The 26,921-nt window shown below is 42.1% G+C and overlaps 4 protein-coding genes across 4 annotated transcripts; 1 reads left to right on the forward strand and 3 right to left on the reverse strand.

Annotated features, from left to right (window-relative positions):
• Positions 1 to 8,994: 8,994 nt before the first annotated feature.
• On the reverse strand, positions 8,995 to 11,259 carry LOC128722229 (myotubularin-related protein 9). The gene is made up of 3 exons (XM_053816085.1): positions 11,110 to 11,259; positions 9,750 to 10,684; positions 8,995 to 9,676 (listed from the first exon to the last, which is right to left on the reverse strand). The coding sequence occupies exons 1-3, from the start codon at positions 11,257 to 11,259 to the stop codon at positions 8,995 to 8,997; spliced, it is 1,767 nt and encodes a 588-aa protein (XP_053672060.1).
• Positions 11,260 to 12,039: 780 nt separating this feature from the next.
• Positions 12,040 to 13,596, forward strand: LOC128722230 (peptidyl-prolyl cis-trans isomerase D). The gene is made up of 4 exons (XM_053816086.1): positions 12,040 to 12,136; positions 12,218 to 12,465; positions 12,537 to 12,854; positions 12,918 to 13,596. The coding sequence occupies exons 1-4, from the start codon at positions 12,040 to 12,042 to the stop codon at positions 13,392 to 13,394; spliced, it is 1,140 nt and encodes a 379-aa protein (XP_053672061.1). The 3' UTR covers positions 13,395 to 13,596.
• Positions 13,597 to 13,885: 289 nt separating this feature from the next.
• LOC128732130 (histone acetyltransferase type B catalytic subunit) lies at positions 13,886 to 15,362 on the reverse strand. Its single transcript, XM_053825297.1, has 2 exons — positions 14,580 to 15,362; positions 13,886 to 14,496 (listed from the first exon to the last, which is right to left on the reverse strand). Exons 1-2 carry the CDS (start codon positions 15,360 to 15,362, stop codon positions 14,011 to 14,013), a joined length of 1,269 nt encoding a protein of 422 aa, XP_053681272.1. The 3' UTR covers positions 13,886 to 14,010.
• A 1,270-nt stretch (positions 15,363 to 16,632) lies between these two features.
• Positions 16,633 to 17,134, reverse strand: LOC128720733 (CDC42 small effector protein homolog). Its single transcript, XM_053814428.1, has 3 exons — positions 16,993 to 17,134; positions 16,816 to 16,922; positions 16,633 to 16,748 (listed from the first exon to the last, which is right to left on the reverse strand). The coding sequence occupies exons 1-3, from the start codon at positions 17,132 to 17,134 to the stop codon at positions 16,740 to 16,742; spliced, it is 258 nt and encodes an 85-aa protein (XP_053670403.1). The 3' UTR covers positions 16,633 to 16,739.
• Positions 17,135 to 26,921: the final 9,787 nt, after the last annotated feature.

Consider the following 26,921-nt stretch of genomic DNA (forward strand, 5'->3'; position numbering starts at 1 on the left):
AAATGCAAATGCGAATCTAAGGACTATTGAGTGTAGAGGTAGTGCACTTTTGCAGTCGCCCACTACGTCACCCAGCTAAGGTAAAAATTTACCACCGACAAATATAGCACATCAAAAATAAAACGGCCCGCTAAGCGGTTGTTGCACCAGATAAGTATGCAACCCGATAAGTAATACATCATTTTCCGTTTAGGCAATAGAATTTCTGCTATGTGCTCGTGAAATATGTTTATCATTCATTATTGGTTAAAACATACGCAAACTGACGATTGTAAATTGTTCTACATAATCAAAACGGTAAAAAAAACTGTTCCTAACACTGAATCCGAATCTACTATCCGAAACATTCAGTTTAGCTATTCGTGAACATAATCTATACACCATCTCGTTCCTAGTTCTGGTTTCAGTAGAGTGGTGCAGTTCACACTCTCTTGCATGTTTTACAAGGTGCATAATGAGCAGGTAATATAATATATGGATACCATCTATGCATACCAATGTACAATTATTTTGTTCCAAGCTGAAGATTGCGTCCTTGTTAATTGCTGGTAATTATTTATGCAGCTAAAGTTTGATGTTTATCCTTATGCATATCTAAAAGACAAAGAGCAAACAAATTAGGTTACAACCGATTGTTATACCATCGATTCTGCTTATTTTATCTGTATTTCATATAATTCGTTATTGTACTTACTTCCATAAAAATCACGACACACTCATTTTTTCATTCAGAAAGAGTGCATTTTGAAAGAGCACGTGGCACAACAATTTAAACAGTTCGATTAAACAGTTTCGATTCTTGTTCGATTAAATCAATTCATGGTCAGGGCTCTTGTTGCTCTGCATTCCCTGAAGTTCGTGCATCTGCAGTATCCGGCTATTTTACTTTCAAGTTGAAAATCTTCCCTTGCTGCATTCAAGAAGCTAGAACGAAAAAGTCCGAACTATAAAAAATGACTTATAGTTTGTATTTTATCACACTGTTGTTACTGATTTGGATGAAGAAGGATGAGTAAAACGTAGACTTCTGAACATCAATTTGAAAAAAAAAGTCATACTGATGATTAGAGGTCAATGTCTTACTACATCTTAGCAAAAAAGTCAACGGTTTTTAGTTATTAAATTGCATTTAAAAGTAAAACCTCACCAGATCTATTCTTTAGATGACATTCCGTTTAAATGCAGTTGTATAAGCTTTTTTTGATGGGTTTCACTTGTAATTAACAATATTGTCGCTCTTTACAGACGAATCCGAGTTTGCATATTTGTTCTGAAACGAAATTAAGGAGAATAATACCACATGTATGTTACTACTATCGACTATTGAATATGTCCGGTTTAGGGAATTAAACGACATGAAATTCACACTTCACGTAGAGAAACGACATGACGGACAATAAGCTTATTCATATCTAGGCATACTTATTTTAAAAGCACATGACGCACCAGATCACCAGATCATAAGATTGCATCATCAAATGCAGGCTATATCACTGGTAGCACTCAATCAAAAATAACAACACTAAATACTAAATTGTAGTTGATATTAACACTGTTCATGTTTCACCTTAAGGGACCGTTAGCCACATAATCAATGACAATGCGTTTAAATCAAGTGTTATACATTAATATAAGTAAGTAAGTAAGTATACATTAATATCATTAGCTATGTTGGCTTAGAACGCTGTGCAAAAGTAGATAAAAAACATGTTAACATTTTCGAACGTTAAATGGCTAAAGGGGTTAACATAATAAGAAAGGAGTATTTCTAGCTGCAAATAGGAACATACTTACGATCGAAAACAACAAATGAATCCGCACTAAAATATATTGAAGACACTAGTTCGACCAGCTTTTGCACTTTTATGCCCTCTCACAAAGAACCTTTTATACAATATACACTATACATAAAAGGTTTTTTTTACATATGAAAATACTTGAAGGAAAGTTGAAGTTGAAACAGTAAGTTGATAGTTGTTCTTCATTGATAGTAGCTGGTTGATTGAATTGAGTTTGATAGTTTCGAAATCACTTATTCGTCCGTTGTATCACCATTATACACACACACACACACACATATGCACACAAGCACTAATCCAATTTTTTAACAGCACAATTTTTACACTTACGAACATCAAATCCTGGGGCGGATCAACCCATGCAAAGAATCAAAGCGATCTGATTTTGAAGAGCCACGCCACCAGCTCTCAGGGCTCAGGGACCCAAACGATCGCTTGATTTCCTACTCGGTTGATCCACCCCTGGGAAGAAGCAAACCTCTCAGCTTAAGATTGCAATACAAAATGGCTGCATCTTCAAGATTTCAACGGCTTTATATACGTTGGAAAGATAAGCCTAAGCGTGGAGCTGGATAACAGGGTGGATCGATGTGTGCACACACAGAAAATTCGTTTAATTTTAAATTTATTGATCGCAATGTTAATCATGTTAAACGTTGGTTTTCGTGCTTTTTTCTTATCGACATCATTGGTATATTTGCTAATATGTTTTCTTATATCAGCTTATTGCAACAAATGAACCGAAAGATACACCTTGTTAGCGAGCTACAGAGCAACCGGTTTTTGTTTTCCCGCACGACAAACGATTTAACCAAATCTTATGCTCACTTACCAAAAACGCTTCATTTTCTTCAACGTTATGCTTTTCTCAAAATTCAAAATTAATAGAAAATAATTCAAGGACATTAAACTAGCGTTTACTAGTTTTATGAATGCTTGTTTTTTTTTATATTAATTTATTAGTTTGTGTATTATTTATTGAAGTTTTTGTATTAATATTTATGGAAAAATGATGCTCAGATTTCTAACTGCTAACATAAGGCTTTATTAACAAGTTTTGATTTCGTAAGATATTAACATGGTTTAGCAACATCTTGAAACCAAGTTTTAAAAAAGATAGCTACCCAAAATTTCTCCCACACAATCGGTGTTTATTTTGTACTTGCTTCGCGGAAGTATAAAACCTTTCATAACATAAAACTTTGATAACCATGAAACTAAGCCCATTGATTAGAAGAAGAACTATCATACCGATTAAGATTATTAGAAAAAGAACTATCATATCATAGAACCATCGATTTAAGTTACTGGTTTTTTACATTCAATTGTTGGAAAATGTTTATCTTTTCATGTGCTGGTTAAAGAAGTTAATAAAGAAAATTTCTGCCTCTCTGCCACTCTGCCGAAAATTAACCTTTTTTTCTCGGCATACCTATTCTGTTGCACAACGCCTTCCGGCATCTGCCGGCAATTCCTCTATTTCATCGCGCACACCGCCAAGAAGGTGTTGCTGTACGAGAGCACGGCTAATTATTAGTGTAACAGAAAGGAGCAGAGAACAGACAGAATACGATTATCGTTTTATGACACTATGTGGGACACCCCAAAAAATCTCGGAAAATGGTGCAAAAAGTTGACTGCTCGTCCTTTTTGCCATTAGCGGTTTCGTTAGGATTATAGCGACCAGTCAGAAATAATTTTATATTTTCTCTTCCATCATGGACTCGTGGGAACGGACATTTTCGTACCTGATTTTAAGTGTCGGATAGTTCAAGCACTACTAAGCCCAAATACTCATTTCCAAGAAATCTTTTTATGGTTTTTATAATGAGATTTGATTTTATTGATTTATATGATTTCTGCCCTTAATTCATTCAATGGGTATTTGTTTAAGAGAAGATTTCCCATGAATTCTTGAAAGCATTTTTTATGTTTGAGGTACGTTTTTCAACAAAATTTATGTTAGTTCAACAAAGAATTGTAAAAAATTCAACAAAAGAATTATATAAAAATCAGCATAGGTTTGAAAACTCACAAAGGTTAATGATCGGTACAATTGAAAGATATTTTGATGTAGGATAAACGAAAAATTTTGCAACGGAAAAACGCATTTTCATGTTTTATCCAAGAGTTTATACAACGTGTTTGTTAGTGAGTGGTTTGGATAGAAACTTGAAAAATCATCACAAGATTACCAACAATGAAAAACCAAATGAAAAGAAGCGTATAAGTCTTCCCATGACTTGAGATTCGTTCAATCTGCCTGATCGTTGGCCGATTCAGACTGCTGAGGGCCTCGACTCATTGAAGTGTGTACGATTACAGAAGCAAAACGATTACGATTTTTATGTTGGAATACAAAATGCACGAGAGTTAGATAACTGACACGTTTTCAACCAAAAAATGTCAGGGTGCATTTTCATTTATCAATGAAGCATATGAATATGGTATATTTGCTCATCATAGTTGCAATAATTTACACGATAAAACTTTATTCCAGTTCAGATAGACACCAAACTTATCAGACAGCAAAAAACATACCAATCAGGAAACGTTTTGCTTAGTACGGTAAACTAATTCGAGGCATGCATCAAGCCTTTGACCTTAAGGAAAGGCGATACTTCCTGCTACGAGGCGAAAGAACTATTGTGATGGTCTCCTTACCAACTGCGTTCAATCGAGCACCGACTTTTTTTTTCTAATGTTTGATATACACCCTACCGAACAAACCACCGAGGGATCCAAACTGCAAACCAAGGAACACAGCTAGAGCCCCAATGTTATTTTCTCGGTTATCTGAGTCATTCGGAAGTACGATCGTCAGAAAAGATATCCGAGAATCGTATGCAACAGGATAGCTACTTACCACCACTTAAGAAGGCGATCTTCTTGTACAAACATCCGTTTCATCTCGGAAATGGTTTGTTAGGTGTAGACGAAAACCTAAGTTCTATAAGGTTTTTGCTACAATAGCTTTATCTTGGTTGGTCGAATCGGTGGAGACCTTAGCAGCAAAAGTCGCAGACCACATTCTGATTTACAATGGTTGTGACATCGTACTGTTAAATTTCTTTTCGGTTTTTGAACGATAATTTCTTTAGCCTTTAGGCAGAGCAGTTTCCCTCAGATCTAGGAAGGATTTTCAATCTTCGGTCGAGCAATAATTGCTTGCCCCGTTTGGTTTGGTATCAAATAAGAGTTTGCCGCTGATCGTTAGGGGTGAAACCGTACTCGACTTAATTTGCATTACTGATGAGCGTCCCTGGGCAGTATATATTTAAACGTTATTTCATTATTCTCGTAATATTTACCATTTTTGAGGATGCCGGCTCAGCCATCCATCTCGAAGCGTCACTAGAAAGCGGCTCAGGCGGCAAGGCCTGCGCTTGGGACCAAAAGTGATCTTTTTATGACAGCGAAACATGAGAGAAACAGCTTAAACCGAAAAAGGCGTGTATGATGGTTTTATCGTTTTATGGTGGCGAGGACACCGAGACTAATAACATAACGCGCAATCCTTTTGCATCGCTCATCCGTTAGTTCATTTTTATTTTAATTTTTTTATTTTCCGGTCGGGAGACGAACTAAATCCAGAACCCAAAAACATCGTAAATCAATACTGCCTCTTGGGCGGTGTGTCAATGGCAAGGCAAATCGAGTCCAATTTCGTTAAACTAGAAGAAATTTGGGAGCCATTTCGATTCCTACCTAGGGGGCACGGATAAGTTTACCTATCCAATCACTAATAAATTAGGTTTGAGGAAGACAGCTTGTATATTATAATTTCGGCATTTTTTTCTTCCTACTATGTTTTTCTTCTTATTCACGTATTCCTCATAAATGCGCATACCTTCATTTCACGGACTTGTGCGGGCTATATTGATCTATCTTGAATATCTAATAAAGCATTTTTGTGTATCTCCGGTCTATGCGGACGATGCGCATACTCTGATACATTCGGTAAAGGATGCTTGACGATCACTTTTCAATGAAAAAAAAATACATCTGAATGAAGTTTCACATTTATTGCTGATTGCATGTTGGATGTTAACTCGTCATGGATGGATACAGCATGATTCATAAAACCATAAGCATGCAAGGAGAATCTTTACACTCGTCTGCATTTTGTAGCTGTTAAGTTTACTGTAGTCATCTGTTTCGCATTTGTGTCCTACTATAAATGCTTACGTATAGTACGATCAACCGTACCAAATCAACGTTTCGAGGCCTTATACCATGTGTTCCATGCCGTACATACTGTTGGCAACGAGACGAATTGAAACGAATTGCAGCAGAGTATAAGAAAATTATGATTCCCATGTGCGATCGTTAAATTTCGACACGAAAGGAGTTATTCCTTTAACCGTAATTAAAATACGTCTTTGCTTGAGCGCGGTTTTCATCGGGACGGTCACAAAATTTACTCCCCTTGCATATGCTTCAACACCAGTCGCATTGTTTAAAACGATGCAATCTACGATTGTGCCGTTCGTAAGTGTAGTCCATGACACATGTGGCAAACACATGAATTGATTATTTCTGATCGTTACTTGTGATCGTGTGGCTAACCATTTTCTTCACCAGTTAGAAATGTAAATAAATAACCGCTGTAAGGCTAATGAGATGGTTACATGGTCATACGATAGTTTAACAAATGTAAAATGATTGCTTTGCAAACTTATTGAGGAAAGGTTTAGTCAAATTACTTGTTCCTGACAAACACTACTATTTTGTTTTTTTTTATTTGGTATGTTATCATGTTGGAAGTAAACGACTGTTGCACGTTGCGTTACGCTTCTTTAGTACTTACTTCAGCCTGTGAACTTGAGTTCTTTCATTTTATTTTATGTAATCACCGCGACACGATGTCAGTAAAATAAACATTTAATTTTATTTCATAGAGCTTAATGGTTTAGACGTTCGTTTCGATAGCTATAGGCCTGTTAATTAATTGTAAGTGTAATGCTCACATCCTTAGAATTTTGCCTCTGGCTGTGGCTGAAGTTTCAGCCTGATATAATCACTGCAGATGTGCAACTCATCTGCCACACTATGCTCCTGCCATTAATAATCACCCCCTTATATCACGGCACGGTTAGAATTCGAGAATAGCTGTACGCCTGTGTAACTTACACGAATATTGTCTCGTAGCTGAACAAAGAGAGAATAAAAAGAGAGTCCGCCGTTCCCACTCGCTTGTATTTCCTACTATCAAAGTGTTAAGTTTTTCTTAGCCCGTAAATGACATAATGTTCGTACTGTGTTCCGATTTAGTAGATGAATAAGGCGAGTTAAAGGACGCTTTAAAAAGGGCGAGCGAATGGGTGCATTTTGACCTTTCTCGAGATGTGCATTTGCATAAGCCGCGCGCAAATTCATTCGCATCTGGGTGGCTTACACTTACTCACAATTAGAAATTCGAGTTATTCGTTACGGAGCACTTTTTGAATAAGTTATTTACGCCAGCAGGAAAGTTATATTATTACCAAAAGAAAAAGAGAAGATGATTGCAAGTTTTCGCTTCCTATGACAATCCTGAGCCGATATTGTTCTTGAACTTGTATGCTATTGCATACTGCGAATGGTGCGCACATTTTTACATTACACAGGAGGTACGCAGATGTGCTTGCGGTTACAAATATCCATTAGGATTACAACTATTGGTAAAGCGATGCAATCTCATGGTACACCTCCGCAGCTTGATATATACTATTCGTATTCACAAATTGACAACAAGTTACACACAGTGCTGCAGACCTAATGCAATAAGTTAAGCATAGATCCTCATCTATACCATCTCTAGCTACAACTAATCTCTCTGTGGAATAAACGAACAAGCCATAGTGAGTCAAAGCAAAATATGCACATGCAGTTTGAATCCATATCACCTTGAACAACGAAAATGATCAAATAATGATCTATAACTATAGTAGCATATAATGATTCACCTTGTCATGAGTTATACGAAAATGTTGTTATTTACCGAAAACTGTTCCGCAGCAAATCAAACCGACATCGGTGCGCTAATACTAGCGGCATGGAACACGGTTAAACAAATTTTAGATTGATTACTTTGGTAACATTAAACTATCTACCATATGGTGCGTGTCATGCAAGACTGTTGAAAGAAGTTATCGTTTATAAATACTCTACCTCGATCAGTTACAGTATAGCAACAAATTTACCAGAAATTCAAATGGTTGTACTAAGACTACTAATGTATTGTTCCAAGGTACTAGCTGGCGCTTAAGTTTGGAAAGACAATCATGACAATTTTTAATTATTTTCAAAGCAAGACAATAAGATAAGCTAGCTTAGAACAGGGAAATATAATACTAACAAAATAATAGCACAAATGTCACAGCGAGAGTTTGTTCGAACTAGTGAACTTTTAAGTGGCTGTAACGATTTGTAATAACCGCTGACAAAGTCAAACTTGTGTCTCAAACCGACATCGGTGCAATAATACTAGCAGCATTGAAAGCGGTTAAACATATTCTATGGTGCGTGTGGAGTTCGACAATAGAAAAAAGTTATCGTCTGTAAATACTCTACCGCGATCAGCTACAGTATAGCAACAAATTTACCAGAAATTCAAATGGTTGTACTAAGACTACTAATGTATTGTTCCAAGGTACTAGCTGGCGCTTAAGTTTGGAAAGACAATCATGACAATTTTTAATTATTTTCAAAGCAAGACAATAAGATAAGCTAGCTTAGAACAGGGAAATATAATACTAACAAAATAATAGCACAAATGTCACAGCGAGAGTTTGTTCGAACTAGTGAACTTTTAAGTGGCTGTAACGATTTGTAAAAACCGCTGACAAAATCAAACTCGATGTGTCTCTTTAATTTAACACTCGCCATTGGTAGTTAGTTTACGGATAAATTCGTAAAAAAGGCTCATAGGCACTTTTTATCTGGGAAACACGGTCGATGGCCTGGATTTTTAAAAGTAACCAATGCAGCCAGATCAGCCCAGTAATTAGCCATCCTACCGAGCATAGAAAAAGATGAATGAAACAGTCGGTGCTATGCATGTGAATGGGGGAGTCACAGTCATACGGCGGCGTTCGCATATTACCACCAGAGAGACTAGCATCATGATCGATAGTAAAGGAACGTGTTAACTTTAAGAAACTACCTAATTTTCTCCTCTTATCTGTCAATCGCGTAAGGCCTTGGGTCTAAGCTACTTACTGGAGCCCAGTGCATCTGAGGATACACTTTCTTCATCACCGTCATCACCGGGATCGTCCATTTCCAAGCGTCGATGGGCTGCGTCACTGTTCCCGTTCTTTTCGCTCCGTATCTGCTGATACTCCCGCTGCAACTCCGACAGCTGGCGACGCAGTTTCATCACACGACTGCGTAGATCCTTTTCTCTACTAACCAGCGCTTGAATGTGACCAAAATTGATTTTCAGCTGGGATTGATCAATAGACCAGCGTGTGTATAGCTCCGACCAAAGGACTATACTGATCGGTGCCACCGATGGCCAAATGACGGAAGGATTCGGTTCGTACAAGGGATTGAGGAGAGATTTTACCACTTCGGGTCGATTCAGATGAGACCACAGGCTAGTAGTACGAGAGAAAACCTTCAACTGAACTCGATCGCGCTCACTATCGCCAAGAAACGTGCCGTATTGACTGAAGTAGCTGTGTTCGTACAGGGTTACCATTAATCGATGGTCGTACTCAAAACTGCACGGAAACTGAGCGTACAGCTGGTAGACGCAGTCGAGAAACAACAGGAACGTGGCACTGGAGCTTTTCCGTCGTAGGTTGGAGGGTGTATAGCAGGAATGCTTGTGTCGGGTTGAGAAAGGATAACCACCTTGCAACCATTCTCGATCGATGAGGGCTTGCAGTCTACAACAAAGATGGATAGAAAATGGGTAAATATTAACATGCAATTCAAAAGTTACAAGTCACATCAACGTACCCTCTGATGGTGCGGCTATCGGGATTCAGAATAATTTGCACCAGCGAAGTAACGACCAGTGTTGTGTCAAAACCTTTTCCTCCGTGGACCAGCACCGGGCTACCTTCCTGATCGAGACATTGCGCTACCACGCAGGCCGCATTTAGCGCATTAAGTACGTAACCAAGCCATCCGGACATCTCCAACCGAGTCAACCACTTGTCCGAACTGCACTGAACGTCGTTGCACGCTTCCATCAATTTGATAAAACTATCTAACAAAGCTGACACTGAACTGAACTGGCCGATCGGTCGGGTCACCTTTTTCCATTGGGAATAGTGCTGATCCGTTTCCGTCGTGCTGCTTTTACCCTTAGCCCATGTGTCGAAAATAAAGCCTTTCTTGCTGCGTCCCAACACCGTATTCAGGATGGCTTCATCCGCTCGGCAGCGCTTCGTGACGCCTGGGGCTGCCAACGGTTGAGCACTGCGCAACATAGCCGCACCGTTCATGTGGCGGTAGGACAGCACGGGAAAACGTCCCCCGTCACGAAACGCCGAGGACTGGATGATCTGTTCGTCGGTTATGGAACGTGGCACAACAAGCTTCGCGCCGTATGTCGGGCAAACCTGGTACGAGCTGTTCACCGTCGTCAGTCGCCACTCGTCGCCATTGGCCAATAGCTTTCCAAATTCCTGCTCCGGTCGATATAACGAGTAACCGTCTTCCAGAATGTTGTACATTGGTATGTAAAAGAAAGGATAGAGCATCTTTGTTTCCTCCAGGTTCGATAGCTGTTCGATCGAGTTGGAAATGTTGAAGTACTCTTGCGGGGAGGCGATTTTTAGGGCAATGATTCTGAGATCTTTGCATTTTAGAATGATCGTTCCGCCTTCAAGGACGTTGTTTACGATGTTAGGTTTCCGCTCGACGAGATCGATGTTTTGATGAAGGAGCTAAAATTTAAACAACGGTTGCATTAAAAGAGATTAATTTAATTAAATTGAATAATGAATGGACCTCCAGCTATGTTCTCGTGCCGTGTCATAAAAAATACATTCATACTGATAAAAAAGGGGACTAGATGCAAATATTTCCCTCATATTCCACATCTTTCGTCATTGCATTCCGAAATTGATGAACATATGGAAAGGCGTGGAAACAAGAAACGTAAATTAAAACACCTGTTCTAGAATTATCGATCATTATAAAATAAAATATTAAAGATATTCAATTCGGGGCATTTAAATAAAATAGATTCATTTGTTTTTCCGAACCGGTGTTGACATCGTAGTTCATCAAAGGCAATAACTACCTACCATATGGTAGGAAACTTCCCACGTATGCTTTTCCATCCATTCCGCATGCATATGCCACTTACCCACAGTTCCTGTGCGCCTTCTTTCCGTGTGCTCAAAATAAGATGGTGTCCAGTAATACACAGTGTTCCGTCTATTGGCCGGTCACTTAGCTGATCGTAAAGCAGCACTCCGTCCAACTTGGGCGTTAAGATAAGCTCAGCGAATTCCATCCGCACGCGTCGGATTCCGCGGCCGCGGATATCATCAAGTAATACGACACTCTCCGATAATAATTCAATTACCAGAAGGCCAGCAAGTATTGCTGATAAGCGTGCACAGAAATCAACTTTATGAGTTTTCTGATGAACACTTACGAAACGGTACAGGCGGTTGTTCCTTGGTGATCCGTAGGCACACGTTGCGAAGAGTTTACGAAACAATCGGAACTAAAAGAATTACATGGTAGAAAATTTGGTTGTTGTAAATTCAGTGTAAAAAAAGCGGAAAACGGCTCGGTTGAGATACGAAACGTTGACAAATCAATGATTATAGTGATGGGCACTCGTTATTTCATACCATTCCAGTGTTCCGATAAAATGTTACCATTAATCCGGAATGGCGTATTGGATGGCGGATTGGATGGCGGATTGGATGTTGGAATCTTGTTAGAAAACAGTAAGAAATGTCATCAACTTATACATTAAACAAACACACAAACAAAACGAAACAAAGTATGTTTCCAAAATACGATACTTCATCCAGGGATTTCGACAATTTAACTGTGGTATCAATATTGGGAGTAACGATCCAATCCACTTTTCTACATCGATCCACAGAGGCGGTTTAGTACCCATCCCTAGCTAAACTGTCAACAATAAACAAATAAACAAGTCGAAACACTTTTTGTTATCACAGTGAAAACGTAATTGCAAAAGCAATTATTATCGTTGCAGCTGACGGCTGCATAGAGATTCTAAATAGTGTTATTAATTTTTCTTTAACACAGCGAAATGGATACGTACGTGGATGTAGTAAGAGTGCGGCGAGAAGTACATGATTCCACAAATCCATTGGTGTTTCTCGATATAAAAATCGGTCCCGAAAGTGGTAAGTTGTTTTGGCTGGTTGATAGCATGAACTTTGTAATATTGCGTCTGGCTTGATCTAATTACCGGATGTTTATTCTAGTTGGTCGAATATTAATTGAGCTACGAGCTGATGTTGTTCCAAAAACTGCGGAAAATTTTCGAGCCATGTGTACGGGTGAAATGGGAAAGGCACCGGCTACCGGCACTCGTCTACATTATAAAGGCACAAAATTTCACCGGATCAAATCGCTATTTATGTCGCAAGGCGGTGATATCGTAGATAACTGTGGCACCGGTGGCGAAAGCATCTACGGTAAAACGTTTGAAGACGAAAACTTTTCTTTGCTGGTTTGTGTCCGAATCCTTGCGAACCTGTTGCAGCCGGAACAAAAATTCACATGTAGCAAATCTACTTGCAGCACGAAGATGGTGCTGTTTCAATGGCCAACCTTGGAAAACCTCACACCAACAACTCCCAGTTTTTCATCACCTCTGGCGAGTGCCCACATTTAAACGGACGGAATGTTGTTGTTGGGTATGTAATACGCGGATGTGCCGTCATTGGCGAGATGGAACGATACGCTCCCAACTACACCGATGTGAACGGATCAGTCATCATTGAGGACTGTGGGCAGATCGCACCTGGCGAAGACTGGTGCGTAAATGATACTGATGATGAATTCGATCGATTGCCCCCGTTCCCACAGGATTGGGATAAATTCTACGATATATTTTCGGTAAGGAGCCTCAGCATATCTACGACTAGTTGGTTGCGCATGTTACATGTTTTTTTGTTACAGATTGATGAAATGCTACAGCATTTGAATCCGATTCGTAACGCAGGAAACCGATACTTTAAGGCGGGTGATTTTATAAGAGCAAACCGACGTTATAAAAAGGCAGAGCGATACTTTAATTTCTTCAGCAACCAGGTTAATAGGCAAAAGCCTCACGGCTGGTCGTTGATGGAAAATTTCCAGTTGCTAAACTGGCTCAATCAGGCCATCGTGTACGTACGGATAAAAGACTACCGAAATGCGGTGTATGCCTGCAACGCTGCCCTAGCTATTGATCCGGACAACGCTAAAGCTCTTTACCGTCGCGGTATAGCGCAGAATGAATTGCGGAATTATGAGCAGGCGCAAGTCGACCTGGCTCGGGCGTTGCAGCGAAAACCGGATGATCCACTGATCAGGAGCGAGTACGACCTAGCACGGAAAAATATGCACGAGTTCAGGCAACAGCAACTACAGGTTTTCTCAAAAATGTTCCAGTGACACGATCTTCGAGTAGAATTCGGCAGATAAAATGTTGCTTCTACAGGATCGTTTGATCTGCGGTGGATGTGTTAGCTTACCTATCTGTGTTGTATGGCTGTCCGATTGTGCGTGGTTTGTTTATTGTTGAAATTAACGTCGGATCTGCTCCCATTAGGGGCAAGTAGCTACTAATAATAAATGTTTTATAAGGCTTGTCCGTATATTAAAATTTATCATGTTGATCGTCTGAAATTCCTGCGCTCAGTGGACTTCATACGGCGCTCTGTTTTGTCACAAAAATCATTCACGACGAAAATTTAGATTTTTATCTCGCAAAACATCTTCATCTATTGAAATTTTAGGCCAAATGTTAGTTAACCTATCTTAGAAGTAGTTCCGGCTTATTAGGCAGCAAAACCAAGCAGCTTTTGAGCGCAATAACGTACAAAAATGAGTTGAGGATAAAAGCTGACAAATTACAAAAATAATTATTTTATTGATGCTTATAAGAATGAATACGATAGACAATCAATATGTTAACATTGTCGTAAATTCAAGAACAATCAAAACACAAACAGACGGATAAAACATGAGGTCTGTATACATAAAAGAAGTTCACGCACGGAGTGGCGATTTAAACTTCGGCTAGTAGCTTCTGCAACACCTGCCCATAAATTTCTTCCACCTCCTTATATTCGGCGTTTAGCGATTCGATTCGTTCGGACACGCTGGGCAGCCCGCATAACGCGGCCGTCACATCGACACCGCGTTTCTTCGCCCGAGCGAGATCACGTCGATGGCGGCTGTAGTTCATGTTCAGCCGCTTTTTTACCTCGATCCGGTAGGCTCGATATTGTTCTTCATTGTCGATGTCGGTGACACCAAGCCGCAGGATCTCGTATACCACGCGGCATTGCTTCGGATTGATTAGGTAGTTTTCGCGGGCTTGACGGAGCATTTCCCGCGAAAATCCGGCCAACAGCTTGTCACGTGCGAAAGCGGACAGTTCCTTGCACCGCTTTGTGTCGATCAAGGAACGAATGTGTTGGATCGCCTCTATGGGCTCCTCGAAAGTGATATCCGTGACGTTATCCTTCTTGCGGAAATACTCGTAGGTAGTCTGAAGGTAAATGGGCAAAGGAATTTGAAACAAAATTAGATGCGCTATGAAAGAAATAGTTACTATTGAACAGTTACACTTACATGTTTAATCAGCCGTGTAGCAATGCCCAGTTTCTGAAATGGCGGTAGGATTAAAATTTGACTGACGCGGGGTCGAATTTTATTGGGGTATGAATAGTACTGATATACGCTCACGTAGCCAACGGTGGCGTATCTTGGTTGCGATGTGTTCTCCGTTATTGAGCCGTTATTGTTATCTGTACCATAACGTTCGTAGATGGTGAAAAATAGCCAGAGAGGATCGATCTCCACTCGACTAAAGCCGTCGATGTAAAAGAACGAAAACAATTCTAGCCTCGTGTGGAATTTCATGTATTCCGTGTCCTCCGCACCGGAGACGTATACCTCGAATGTACGTGTTGCAGCTTGCGTTGACCGGGCTTGACCGTCGACAGGATAACGAAATTCGTCAACCTTCGTGCCTAGCGGTTGGAATGTTTCTGCCTTAGAAGCGATAACGCGTTTAAATTCGCTCAGGTTCGTGTAGTAGCACCCGTTTTCAACCAAGTTTGCCAATGACTTTTCCACGTCGTCCGCTTTTAAACCTTCTGTGTGCAGCTCCTCAACCTTCTTGGTGTAGCTGATGTCGAAGTACAGGTCCAATGGACCAGCCGAAGCCATAATATCGATTTTTAGGTCGCGATACCCGAAAATGCTCTCTGACTCGCCGAATATCTGGTGAGCCATGTCTGCCGAGAAAACGAGCTCATCGTTTTCGATATCCTTCTCGTCTCGCACCAGGCGAAACCGTGTACAGTCCAAAGCATAGCTTACAAAGCCCTTCAGATCAGCAATTTGAGACATATTTATGGCTAGAAGGCTGGATGTGAATTCACTGGAAATGAAATTTGCGCCAAAATGAAGCTTGTGTCAGAATCCTAAAGCTGGCCTGGGTACTGTTATTGTGCGTGTTACTTCGTTGCCATCAACCTTTTATGTAGCTCTGGAACAACTTACCCTCTTGGAATGTATGTTTCTCTATGGATAAACCGGTGAAGATAACGTGCAGACTAGGAAAAACACTCTCGCTGAGGATCCTTCCAATGGCCGTAGAAGAAAGTGCTCGCAAATTAAAGTGCCCAAAGGAGACTATATAAACACTGGAAGCAAATTGACACATAATTTCGAAACTGTCAATTTGAAGCGATTGATATGACAGTTGCTGATATTCAGCAATTGTTTGAATACGATTAAACGGTTAATATTATAGCTAGAAATGAAATTGAATAGATATTTTTTGCCTTTTTAAGTGATTCAATCAATTATTTATATCTAAATAGTAAAACAATTACACCATTTATAATCATGTTAGAGAAATTCATATATTTCATCTAAGATGAGGTCTATATTTTAGCGAAAATAATCCCCATAAACGCAAAAAACGTAATAAAACAAATACGCAGGTCACGTGAAAATCTCATCTTTATTTCTCTTTTATGTTAGCACATCATCTGTGTATAAAACTACATTTTAAACGCACATTAACTTCTACAAAATAGCAATGGGGAAAACTTTAACATCTTCCGAATATAGTTTTGTGCTTGATACTATGCCATATCTTAACATTAGAGAACCAAGGCTTTCGAAACATTCAAGGAAAAATATATTTGGATGAACAGTTGCGTGAAAACGTTTGGCAGTCGATAATGAATTTGTTGTTGTTTGATTCCCTTTAATGACGCCTTTATCGAGTTAATAATGAATGTGGAGATAGATGATTAGCTAATATCATTACAGATACTATTTACAAATGTACATAAACGAGCCTAGCACGAGGACTCTTGCGTAGCAATAATGCTGATTGTCAATTTTAGAAACCGTCGTTGATTACGTTAAACTTAGTGTAACCAATCACAATTGCTTGTGCTTTGATTGCTGGTTGATCGTTGAAACAAATGCTCTCTTTTAACAGTACAGCATATACAGCAGTACAGCATACAGTACTCGTGTTGTGACTTTACCTCACAAAACTACATGAATGTAATATAAACACGATATCATATGCAATTCTGACCAATCATATACGGCATGACTATCTAACATCCGTTGCAAGAAAGGTTTCTCTCATTTTTATGTTAGGGAGAGATCTCACACCTTCGTTAGCTCAGCAAGATCAACAATCAATAGTCAACTGTTAGACGAAAACTTGCTACTGGTATCTACTTTGTCGGATATCGTGTATCAGCAAGTCTGAAAAGACAAATTAAATAGCGCTTAATAGAAATACGTAAAATCATGGGGAAGCAGCAATACAAACCTGTAACCTAAGAGAGTTCATATCATAGCCACCTTTACTTTGCATCTGATTCTGGATGGCGGAAAGATGATTCGTAGATAATTCCACATCGTTTGAACCAATGTGACCTGAAATAAGACGAATTCCGAAACGTTAATAAAAATCATACGAATCATACTTCCCGAACGTGATATTTACCAGTGTGGACAAAGTTGGTTGGATTACCAATCATCGAACGATCGATTCGCAGCCGTTGGTGGTGCCTCCGACGCCGAGGACTTTGGGGTTGATGAAAGCAGCACGAAAACCACTGCAGCCAAATATCACCTGTGCTGGCCATCTTCTTACTGGCGGTAATCGTTTGGCCGTGCTTCTGCTCCACGGTGGCTGCTGTTGATGGTACTGCCGTAGGATTTGTCTGCTTAATTTGTTCCACAAACGAGTAGCTCTGAAATACACGAGAAATTGAAACAAAAAAAATTTAACGTTGAACCTCACAGCTTGACCTTATGAGTACAAGGAAAAGGGAAAATATGAGCACTTTGCGTCGGCAGAATGCCCTCTATTAGGCAACCACCTCGAGGGAATAAAAAAACCATTTGATGCAATCCGCTTTTTTTTTCGATCACATAATTTACCGATGGACGTGTCTACAATTAGGTTCAATGTCGATCATGACATGTTCAATAAGCTCTATAAAACTCGTGCAGATCGTTTTGGGCTATGGGGCATACATTTTTGCGTGGGCATTGCACCAAAGCAAAAAATCATTATTCTAGGCTAAAACGGTCCCATATAAACTACCCACATCAAATTACAAATAAGAAAAACCAAGAGAATTTCATCGGAATGAAACGAGAAAAAGTAACATTAAAAGAAATAAGCAAAGCATTGGATATATGGTTCGTTGCAAAATGAATGAGAATTTATTGTCAGAAGCTGCATGGAAGAAAACCGCGGATCAACTGTTTAGAGCGTTCGAATAATTCTAGCAAAAATAATTCCACCCGCGAATGGAGTCACGGGTTTTCGATCAAATTAATTAGCAACATTTGTCATTCTGCATGCATGCCGATATCATCAATCGATCGACAGACTGACGAACGTGAACTGTATGATGTATTAGGTAGCATGTACGTGATTTATATAGGATTAAGCTTCGGTGTGAAGAGCAAGAAAACCACCGCGATATATGCTGACGAATGCTAACGCTCAAATGGTACAAATGGTACGTCGCAGGTAAGTAACACATCTGCCAAGGTCGAAAAACCGTGACCTCAAAAACCTAAATTATTCGAAGCAGCATGGTTATGCTACCGGTTGCTTTCAATGCATCAGCTTATAACCAATTCGCTCCAAGTGCATCTTAAACCTTGCGTTACACGACGCAAACGTCCGACTTCCTCATCGATTTTTCTCTTTTGATCAACCGTCAAAGTGGCTGCCATAGAGCTAGATCATATTTCGAAAGATCCATCATAGCTTCTTAGCCGAGCATTCGTTTCATGTTCGCTAAAGCTCTGCTACGGAGTTCGCGTTCTTGTTTGGATCATTGCGAATTCCACAAGCTCGTGATTGCGTGATTGTAGTTATCCGAGCCAAAATCAATCGTGTCTGATTGTGTATGCTTGACATGCAGCTTACAGTGTTGTGTGTGATCATACACTCCAACTACAGCAACAACCAACTACCTTAGCTAGCTAGTCGACTTGGAACCCAAATGGGACTGGTTTCGTATCGTACCATAATCGACACATTTGGATCGATAGATGCTGATCGATCTTTCCCATAATCAACGACGCCGATTAACCGTCGTCACTACCCCATCTAGCCATCTTTTTTGGTCTCCTTTTAGTGTGCATTTGTCATTCCATTCAGGTGGGTTTGGTGTGTTTTTCCTTCTTACTCTACGAGAGTCTGGCTCAAACGCCGATTGTGACTTCCTCGGAGATGGGTTTGGCTCGCACTATTTATTGATAGTGGTTCGAAAGGCGTGTGCGAGGTATGATACAGAAATTACCTGCTGCCGGTGGAGTTGCATAACCCTTCTCCTAACACACCGACACAGGGGGGGTGCGACAAATTGGGTGCAGTGTTTGGCGTAGATCTGTGACGGGTTCACGCGAAAGGGGTTATTTGTAGATCCACGCACGAGATGCAAGATGGCGCATTTTTCGAAACTGATGCATTTGGCCAAGAACTACACAGTGCGTGAAGAAGGAAAAAGAAGCGGAATTTCCTCGTGTCACCTCCGTAGCAGAGGGAGGATTTTAAAACCCCTGCTCACAGACGCGAACGCGGCAGCAAAACGTGAAGCATTACGCAACTCGCTCGCCCAGATCGCCCACAGGTTGAGTCGGAAATGCGCTGCCACGCGGGGCAAGTAATGGTGGCCCCGTGAATGGCCACGTCTCCGGAACGGAACCGACTGCAAAGTAGCGATTGGGTTGGGAAATGACGAGAGAAAGTCCAAACATGCGATGCCCAGCCAAGCACACCACACCGGAAGGTGGAGCCACCTCCAATGGCTACTCTGAAGCACGGGCATGCAGTGGCACTGGTTGAAAACGAGACATTCTCATCCGAGTTTGCGCGCCTTTCGTGCACGTGCGTGGATGGCAAACACATTTCAGACAGCCGCAGAAGTTCGCAGGTTCACTACCGAGTGTCCGGGGCATGTGTAGGTCGGTCCCGTGACGCGATCGCAAGTTGGTCTTCTTTTGCTCTGCTTTCGCCGACGATGATGTTGCTAAAATAAAGGCCACTTCGCTTAGGAAAGCTATGAGGCGCCGAGGGGGTGATTTTTGCGACGGTGATTCATGGGGTGAGGTGTGTGTGTGTGTGTGTGTTCGTTGAGATAAAACTGAGTAAACTTTGCAGCCGGAACGGTTGCACAAACATACAAATATGACCGGACGACCGTCCGTTGTACGGGAATGGACGCGTGAGTAATGTAAACCACGGACTGGGAAGAAAGCGGCCGCCTCAAATGAGCCAGAAGGTGCATTTTTCGGACATTCCTCAAAATTCCACAACCACCATACGATGGTAGCAAGTGGAGGGCATTTGTTTTTTCTTTTTTTCCCCTTTCGGATTTTTGCTCAGAGGAAAGTGATGCTCGAAGTGATGTTGTGTTTCTTTTCACTGGCCAACCAACAGATGGCCAACCGTGCCCCGTTACAAATGCTACAAAGAGCAACACATATAGCGGAATATGCACGGAGGGCAGGGCGAATCGAACGATCGGAAAGGGAAATCTCGTTTGGAGATTGCACCTTGCGTTGGAAAATCATTCCGAAAGCACGCCAAACGCAGCGCTCGATAGATAGGTGGTTATCGAGTGGGCTATATTCATCTCAACACACATTCAGCACTCAAACCTTCGCCACGTTTGAATCGATCAGCTCTAAACGGGCTGTAGGTTGTAGAAAAAATGGAAAAGAATCGCCCACTTTATTTCCGTCAACGTGATGGTGGTTCGGCTAGCGACTCCATCATGCCCATTTCATGGTTAATATGTGGCCTTTAATATCTCCATTACGAGTTACGGCACAATTGGATTTGGGAGAGTGTGCTGGCCTCGGGTTGGGCGCGATTTTTCCGCCGTTTGGCTAAAAACGTGGCTGCTTCTTCTTTTGTGCACCTCGTTCGGATGGATTCAATGCCACGGTCTGGCTGCTTGGTGTTAGCCACGTCGGTCGAGCGATCGTACGCGATTATATGCAAAATTGCTCGTAATGCGCGCGTCTCGGTGGAAAGGTGCTCGAAGACGAACGATCGCGCGATCGCCTCCGTCACGGGGCTCATTTTCCGGGTACTTCCGCGCGTGCGCGCGTAACAGTATGGCGATAATTAACATTTTCACGCGTACGTCTTGGCTGTGTGTCCAGTCCCGAATTGAACGAAGTGCGTGGCATGAGACACGGAAACCTCCCAGTAAGCCACACAAAATCCACAAGCACGTGGTGGCCACTGTTCGTCAGCGCAATTAAGACCTCAACTTTTGCCAATTAGCACATCGGTTCTGTGAGTATCGCGATCGCCAGCTTGCCAGTGATCGAGACGTTGATCCACAACGCCTCCGAGGATGAATCCACGCGTCGAAACTGAAAGGGCCGCAGAAACCGGTCCACAAGCTTTGGAAGGGCACCAGGAAGACCGACCTACAGCTGTGTGTGCTAGCTTCCGGGCGATGAGGGCATGATGAACGGGAACAAACTCGCCCGGGTCGTTATCGACCAGGAAGCGCAAGTTTTTTCTTCCAAGCAATCAGGTTTTACCGAGCAGACGGTGGCACTCACTGTAAGTTCTTCTGCCGTACCGAGGCTCATGAAGAACCTCATCTGAAACAACACGCCAGTCCCTGACAACGTGCACGTTCGATAAGTCGGACGGCACCTTCCTGACCTGTTTTTGTCAGGGATAAGCCCCGTCTGGGTCTCTGTCACTCGTGAGCCCTGTAGTTAGAGCTTCAGCTGCACGATCCAACCGGGAAGGTGTGCATCACTGATAGGAAGCTGGTTTCGTCTGGCAAATATAATTAATCTAATTAATGGAATAGCCGTCCGTGGTTGTACCTTCGCTCGCAGAAACCCTCACAGGGACCCGGACTTTGCGATCGTAAGTAGGGCGCTCGTATTGTGGAGCAACCCGGTGGGCTTTGCAGGCGAAACGTGATCAGAAATTAGGTCACAGGGTTGACGGATGAGTTTCGGCAGCAATTGGGATGGAAACAATCGTCGTAAAGTGAGGTTCCCCGAAAACGAAAGGAGAACGCAACGGTATTACAGTTTGCGACACACAATGGGTGCGATTTGTGTCTGGACGATGATTCGAGATACATCTTTTCACCCGATATTTCCATGGGTCGTAGGCGCATCGGTCATGCGTCGATGGGTGCTGCTTTCGAATTTGAGCTTCTAGCCCTTTGGCAACTCCGCGGGCCACTTTCACAGGCTTTTACGTTCGTGTGCAAAAAAGCTCAAGACACTCCATCAGTACTAGTGTTTTTTGAGTTGGTCGAGGATGCATTTAGACCTTTTTGGGTAAAGTGCTCAGAACACCATTCAGTGGCGTGTTCGTTTTGGTCTGCCAGCAGCAAATTGATGGCGGACAGAGGGGTTGTGATTTTCACGCTTCGATCGTGCTCGGTTCAGCGAAAGTGAATTCGGAAAATTCAACTCGATCATGCGCGAGCGCCCAGCGGAAGGGAAAGTAAGGAAAACCTGACTTGCAGGGCTGTTTTGGAGTGTTTTGAGCAGTTGAACGGCTAACAACAGCGTCTACTTCTCGCGAATAATCGAAACACTTCAATCCCTCTTCGCCTAGGGGCGTCCGCCTGTTTGGAGGCCCATATCGAAATGACCTGAATTTGGCTTCTATTATTGGCCGCAATTGAAACAGGATTGCGGGAGAAGAAGTACACTTTGGCGCAGTGCACGATCGGGAGCAGCGAAATCCCGTTCGCAAATGGAGTAGAGCAGGCTAGTTTTTGCCGATTCAACCGGTTCGTGGTAGAGATTTTGCGAGTTTGCGCCAATGGAACTGTTATTTTAGCTTAGAGCGCCCGCACATCGTCCGCATGTGCTGCATTTAAACAGGTGAAGCATGGATCCATCAAGCAACAAAATTTGAGTTGGTCTAATTGCAACCCAATTTCTTCAAGCGCTGGGTTTAATGCATTCATTTCTCGTTGCAAATATTTCACGGAAGTCTACTTAAAAAAATCGTTCTTATATGCATGTTTACTGGCGGGGAATTGTTTGTGGGAGCAGCTCAGATTGTTTTCTACTTTCCCAAGACCAGTAAATCCACCAGAACCACTCAGTACCGGGCGCATAAGCGAGGACAAGAATAAGAGGTGAATTGAAACGCATTCTTTCTCGAACGTTGCATATTATTAAGCGCGACTGCTCATCCTCTACACCACGCCCTGAGTCTTGAGTGTCACATGATAAGAGCAGTCAACAATCAGCCGAGTCGAGCCGAGGGCCACGTCTGGAGCGCGTTCCTCTATCAATTACCCCTTTAAGAGTCATGGCCGTAAACGCAAAAAAATGACCATTTGCCGATGGATGCCGCGCATCACACACACGCACGGTTGGGCTCGATGACTCACAGCGTTCAGGGAAGCACAACGATTGCCATTTCCTTTGGTATTTCCACCCTCCAGTAGACGTAAAACGTGGACCAAATCGGGAATAAATTATTAGGCCATAAAGCACCCCTCGTTCAAATTTATTCCAACCGTTTGATTCGAGGTGGTCGGCCGTTTCCTATCTGCTTCTAGATGCTCGGGCTACTCGAGGTTCTGATGGGTTATGATGAATGTTCCTTCAAAGGGGTGCTGTCGCGAGACGTTATAACAGTTCCAGTTCGACAGCTTTTACGGTGGTATCAAAAATGTATAGACCATGGCTGTTAGAATGGCTCGATGTCTTATTCTTCATGTCGCCCAAGAACCATACTTTCCAAATATCATACAACACGTTGATAGACGAAACGATAATTTAGGATTCAAGAAAGTGATGTGTCAGAAGATGCTTCCTTTCCTTGTATGGTCTTGTTCTTGCTTGGATTGATCGTTTGAGCGGACGGTTAGTAAATTAACGTACATACTTTTTCCTGGAGTTGTTTAGTTTGAATCACACGAATAATCATAGAAATTATCGAGTGTGTATCACGCCAATTTGTCGAAACTATATTTAAACTCACTGTAGCAACATTGAGCTCATTACACACACAGTCAATTTGCGAAATAGTACGGGACTGCGATTGGAACAAACAAAAAAAACTCATACCTCAACGAAGCAGGTCATCCTCGGAGACAAAGATCAAGTTTCTGGGCGATTCGATGTTTCGCTTTGTGGAGCCAAAAGTTTACCATGCGGCCATTTATCATGTGAAGAGATATGGCAACATAAAAACGACACGGAATGGGGTCATCCAGCATGGGCAACTTGTTTAGTTTTATTTTTCTTCCTTTTTCTTACGTTTTATTTCTGGGGTATCCAAGAGTGAGGCGAGAGTTGATGGCGATGCTTTTCGCGATCGCTCCGCGAGGGAGGATGACGATAACCATGGAAAACTATGCTGGCGTCCACTCTCCCTGACCGGTCTTTTGCCGTGCGTTTCATTTGGCCGGCGTTCGTTGTCGAAGAGGGAAGCAGATTGTGTGATGAAATTCAATTAACCGTGTTTGCGATGGAGAAGCATCGGGACGCGGCTGCATTAAATAAAACAACCGAAAAATCCAATTCGACGGCTAATTATATCGATGGAAGTGCGTTCAATTAATTATGCACTGGGAGGGGTTTTTGTGGCCCGTGCGTGAAATGAAAGCAAGCTCTATTGGGAGGGCATTTTACGATGTACTTCGACGACTATCATCGTCCGCAAACTGCAAAATAAAAAGCGGCACCACGTGAGCCATCAAACTGAACGGTGAAACAACCTAAATTTTACGCTAAACTGCCCACTGATCACATGACACCGGCGCTACATGGTCGAGTAAGCAGCGAAATTCGGAAGTATCTGCTCTTTTTTTCCATATTTAAGCGTATATTTTAACAATCGCTATCAGCTTTCGTTAGAATGAATGCGCAATTTTACTGAGGTGACGATAACATGGAGGTGTTTGCACGTTTCGCAAATCGACCGTTGGTGATTCGAAACAGCGGAAATAAATCGATATTCAATCAGCAATGCGTAGCGACTGACCCACAAACGCTCGAACGCGTATTGTGTTATCATCTTAAAGTTGGATTAGTTTTACACATAAGCGGAAATTTTTTAAACCATATATGGGCGAAAATAAGTAGAATAAATTCTCGTGATGTCATGCTTCAAAATTAACACTTCTCATGCCGTGATCACGCTCATCGATCATCGATTCTCGCCATACGGTTATCAAGCGGGATATAAATCCACAACATGTAATACCATATTCTGCTTTCGAAACAACGTGTGGCATCTTAAGCAACGCCTTCATCACTCCATCCCTCCGGAACGGGCGTTAGAAGAATGGCGCTAGATCACGCCCTACATAACCTTGCTGCCGCAGGAAAGACTAGATCAGCACCGAAACGGCTTCGAAACCAATCCGGCAAGCGATCGCGAACATGTTACGAAAAATAAAACCCCATCATCTACCGAATTATGGCCGATGCACCCATCCGACGAGAACGATGTTTCGCAACGGCCACCCTCGCTTTCCGGCCGTAGCCCTGTGGCGGAGCTAGATCCCAGGAAAGTTGCTGTCGGCGGAACACCGAGAGGGAAGAAATTCGAATCCATTTTGGGACCACCGGCTACCAAACAAACCGTCATAATTTACGCAGCAACAAACGGCGGGCGGATCGCTCGCTCGCTTTTATTTTCTTCAGATCAATCCGTTGGCCGAACGAACGATTAGGACGGACGATGAAACCACTCCGTCTTGATGCAGTTTGGTGCTGAGAAGATTTCTAAAAGCTGGCAGCCATAAACTTTGCAGAAGATCAGAGGCGATGTGTATCGTGTCAAAACACGTGTGCACGCATCTGTTGGCGGATTGTGAGCAGATGGTTTGCATGAGATTACCAGCAGCGCAGAACTGCGAAATGCTCCCCATAATAATAATAACACATAGGGCGTGCTATGGGAGGTAATAAATATTGCATCACTCACGGGAACAAGGGTTTTTTTGCAGTAGGCTTTTTTTTTACTTTTTAACATTTCCTCGAAGACCAACGGGTTGCGAACGTGTTCTATAAAGAAGATTGAGTTTAGAAAATAATTGAAGAACAAAAAGAACGGAAATCCGCAACAGAAAAGGGAATTATCACGTGGGAAGATAATGGCCGTTCTCTTTTTGTGGAGTAAATGAATTTTCCTCCCTAATGAAAACCATTTCCGCCTGTTTCATCATACCAATCAGCGTAAAACAACGGACCGAAGAAGGAAGAGAAAAACTGACCGCAAAATGTCGTAAAAAATGATTTTCCCACAGCCGATTATTATGGTTGAAACAATCGAACGACCAAAGCGCAAAGTCAAATCAGTCGCCCGATGGCGACGAACGAACGGGTTTATGCCCACAGGCATGGTACTAAAAGGTTTGCAGTAAAGCCTCAAAATCGCTTCCGCTCTCAAATGATCAGAAACGAAACGTTATACAAATACAGTCCAGCCCTGATCTCGATTGCGGAAGATCGAATTTCCGTCTGCTACCGTTTATGCGGTTGGAGCAGATAAGTGTCAAAGGTGAATTCGCTGGAGTTTAACATGGCTTACCTCGGATGCGATCAATGCAGCCAGTGGGCAGAACCGTTTAGTGCTGATTTACGGGCTTGTTCCGCTGTTCCGCAAACCTCTAGACGCACCTAAGAGGAAATGAAAAAACGATCATAAATCAGTGTTTTGAGTAAACTGATACCCCAAAGAGTAGCGGCAGTTGAATCACAGTCGATGTCTTGAATGATTGCGCGTCAGAGACCGGTCGCGGTTTGTTCACATATCACAAAGCTCTAATCAACGAGCAGATCGGTATTTGTTACTGACAGGTTTGGCAGGGTTTGGCAGTCGACGTTAAATCATACCACAAGCCCATTATTGGATGTGGTCAATCCAATCAGCGTCCGAAGGAGTGCCCGGCATAACGTAATACTTCGCCCGCCCATGCGGCTTATGTGTGAATTTTGCGACCTAGCAGTTACAACTATCCCAGGAGCCCTTAGAGGGGGGTTAAATAAATCTTACAAAAAATGTCGGTTCGTTTCGTGCGCTGATTTACCACCTCAGTGGAGTAATCTGCGGAAATCCGGTATTGATCGAAGCGTCGACTGCCAACAAGTGATTTACCGCTTGAAGACAGCTGCCCCAAAACCTGTCCATTGGATTGATCCGTGCAAATCGCTCCCGATATTTTTTAAATTCACTTTTGCACATTCCCTATTTCGTCGCGGTTTTACTTATAACTTGCACTTTTACCAATATTATTCGTCGGGAAAGTGAAAGGTTTGCCTGCGTTTTGTTGGCTGTTTTAGCCCACACGGCTCTGGGGTTTTTGAAAGCAACAAAAGGATATTTTACACAGTGAATCTTGATGATCTGCTGCCAAATAGAATATTTTATGTTTGCAGCTGCAT

This window comes from Anopheles nili, chromosome 2, assembly GCF_943737925.1.
Source record: "Anopheles nili chromosome 2, idAnoNiliSN_F5_01, whole genome shotgun sequence".
NCBI lineage: Eukaryota > Metazoa > Arthropoda > Insecta > Diptera > Culicidae > Anopheles > Anopheles nili.

What these genes read in the sequence shown, in the direction of transcription:
- LOC128722229 (XM_053816085.1), bottom strand. Translation starts at nt 11,259, where the DNA reads ATGGAATTCGCTGAGCTTATCTTAACGCCCAAGTTGGACGGAGTGCTG. An exon ending in AAGGCGCACAGGAACTGTGG is followed by an intron (nt 10,685 to 11,109) that starts GTAAGTGGCATA and finishes TTTAAATTTTAG; the next exon opens with CTCCTTCATCAAAACATCGA. An exon ending in GATAGCCGCACCATCAGAGG is followed by an intron (nt 9,677 to 9,749) that starts GTACGTTGATGT and finishes TCTTTGTTGTAG; the next exon opens with ACTGCAAGCCCTCATCGATC.
- LOC128722230 (XM_053816086.1), top strand. Translation starts at nt 12,040, where the DNA reads ATGGATACGTACGTGGATGTAGTAAGAGTGCGGCGAGAAGTACATGAT. An exon ending in AAAAATCGGTCCCGAAAGTG is followed by an intron (nt 12,137 to 12,217) that starts GTAAGTTGTTTT and finishes TGTTTATTCTAG; the next exon opens with TTGGTCGAATATTAATTGAG. An exon ending in AATTCTACGATATATTTTCG is followed by an intron (nt 12,855 to 12,917) that starts GTAAGGAGCCTC and finishes TTTTTGTTACAG; the next exon opens with ATTGATGAAATGCTACAGCA.
- LOC128732130 (XM_053825297.1), bottom strand. Translation starts at nt 15,362, where the DNA reads ATGTCTCAAATTGCTGATCTGAAGGGCTTTGTAAGCTATGCTTTGGAC. An exon ending in CTACACGGCTGATTAAACAT is followed by an intron (nt 14,497 to 14,579) that starts GTAAGTGTAACT and finishes ATTTACCTTCAG; the next exon opens with ACTACCTACGAGTATTTCCG.
- LOC128720733 (XM_053814428.1), bottom strand. Translation starts at nt 17,134, where the DNA reads ATGGCCAGCACAGGTGATATTTGGCTGCAGTGGTTTTCGTGCTGCTTT. An exon ending in AACCAACTTTGTCCACACTG is followed by an intron (nt 16,923 to 16,992) that starts GTAAATATCACG and finishes GTCTTATTTCAG; the next exon opens with GTCACATTGGTTCAAACGAT.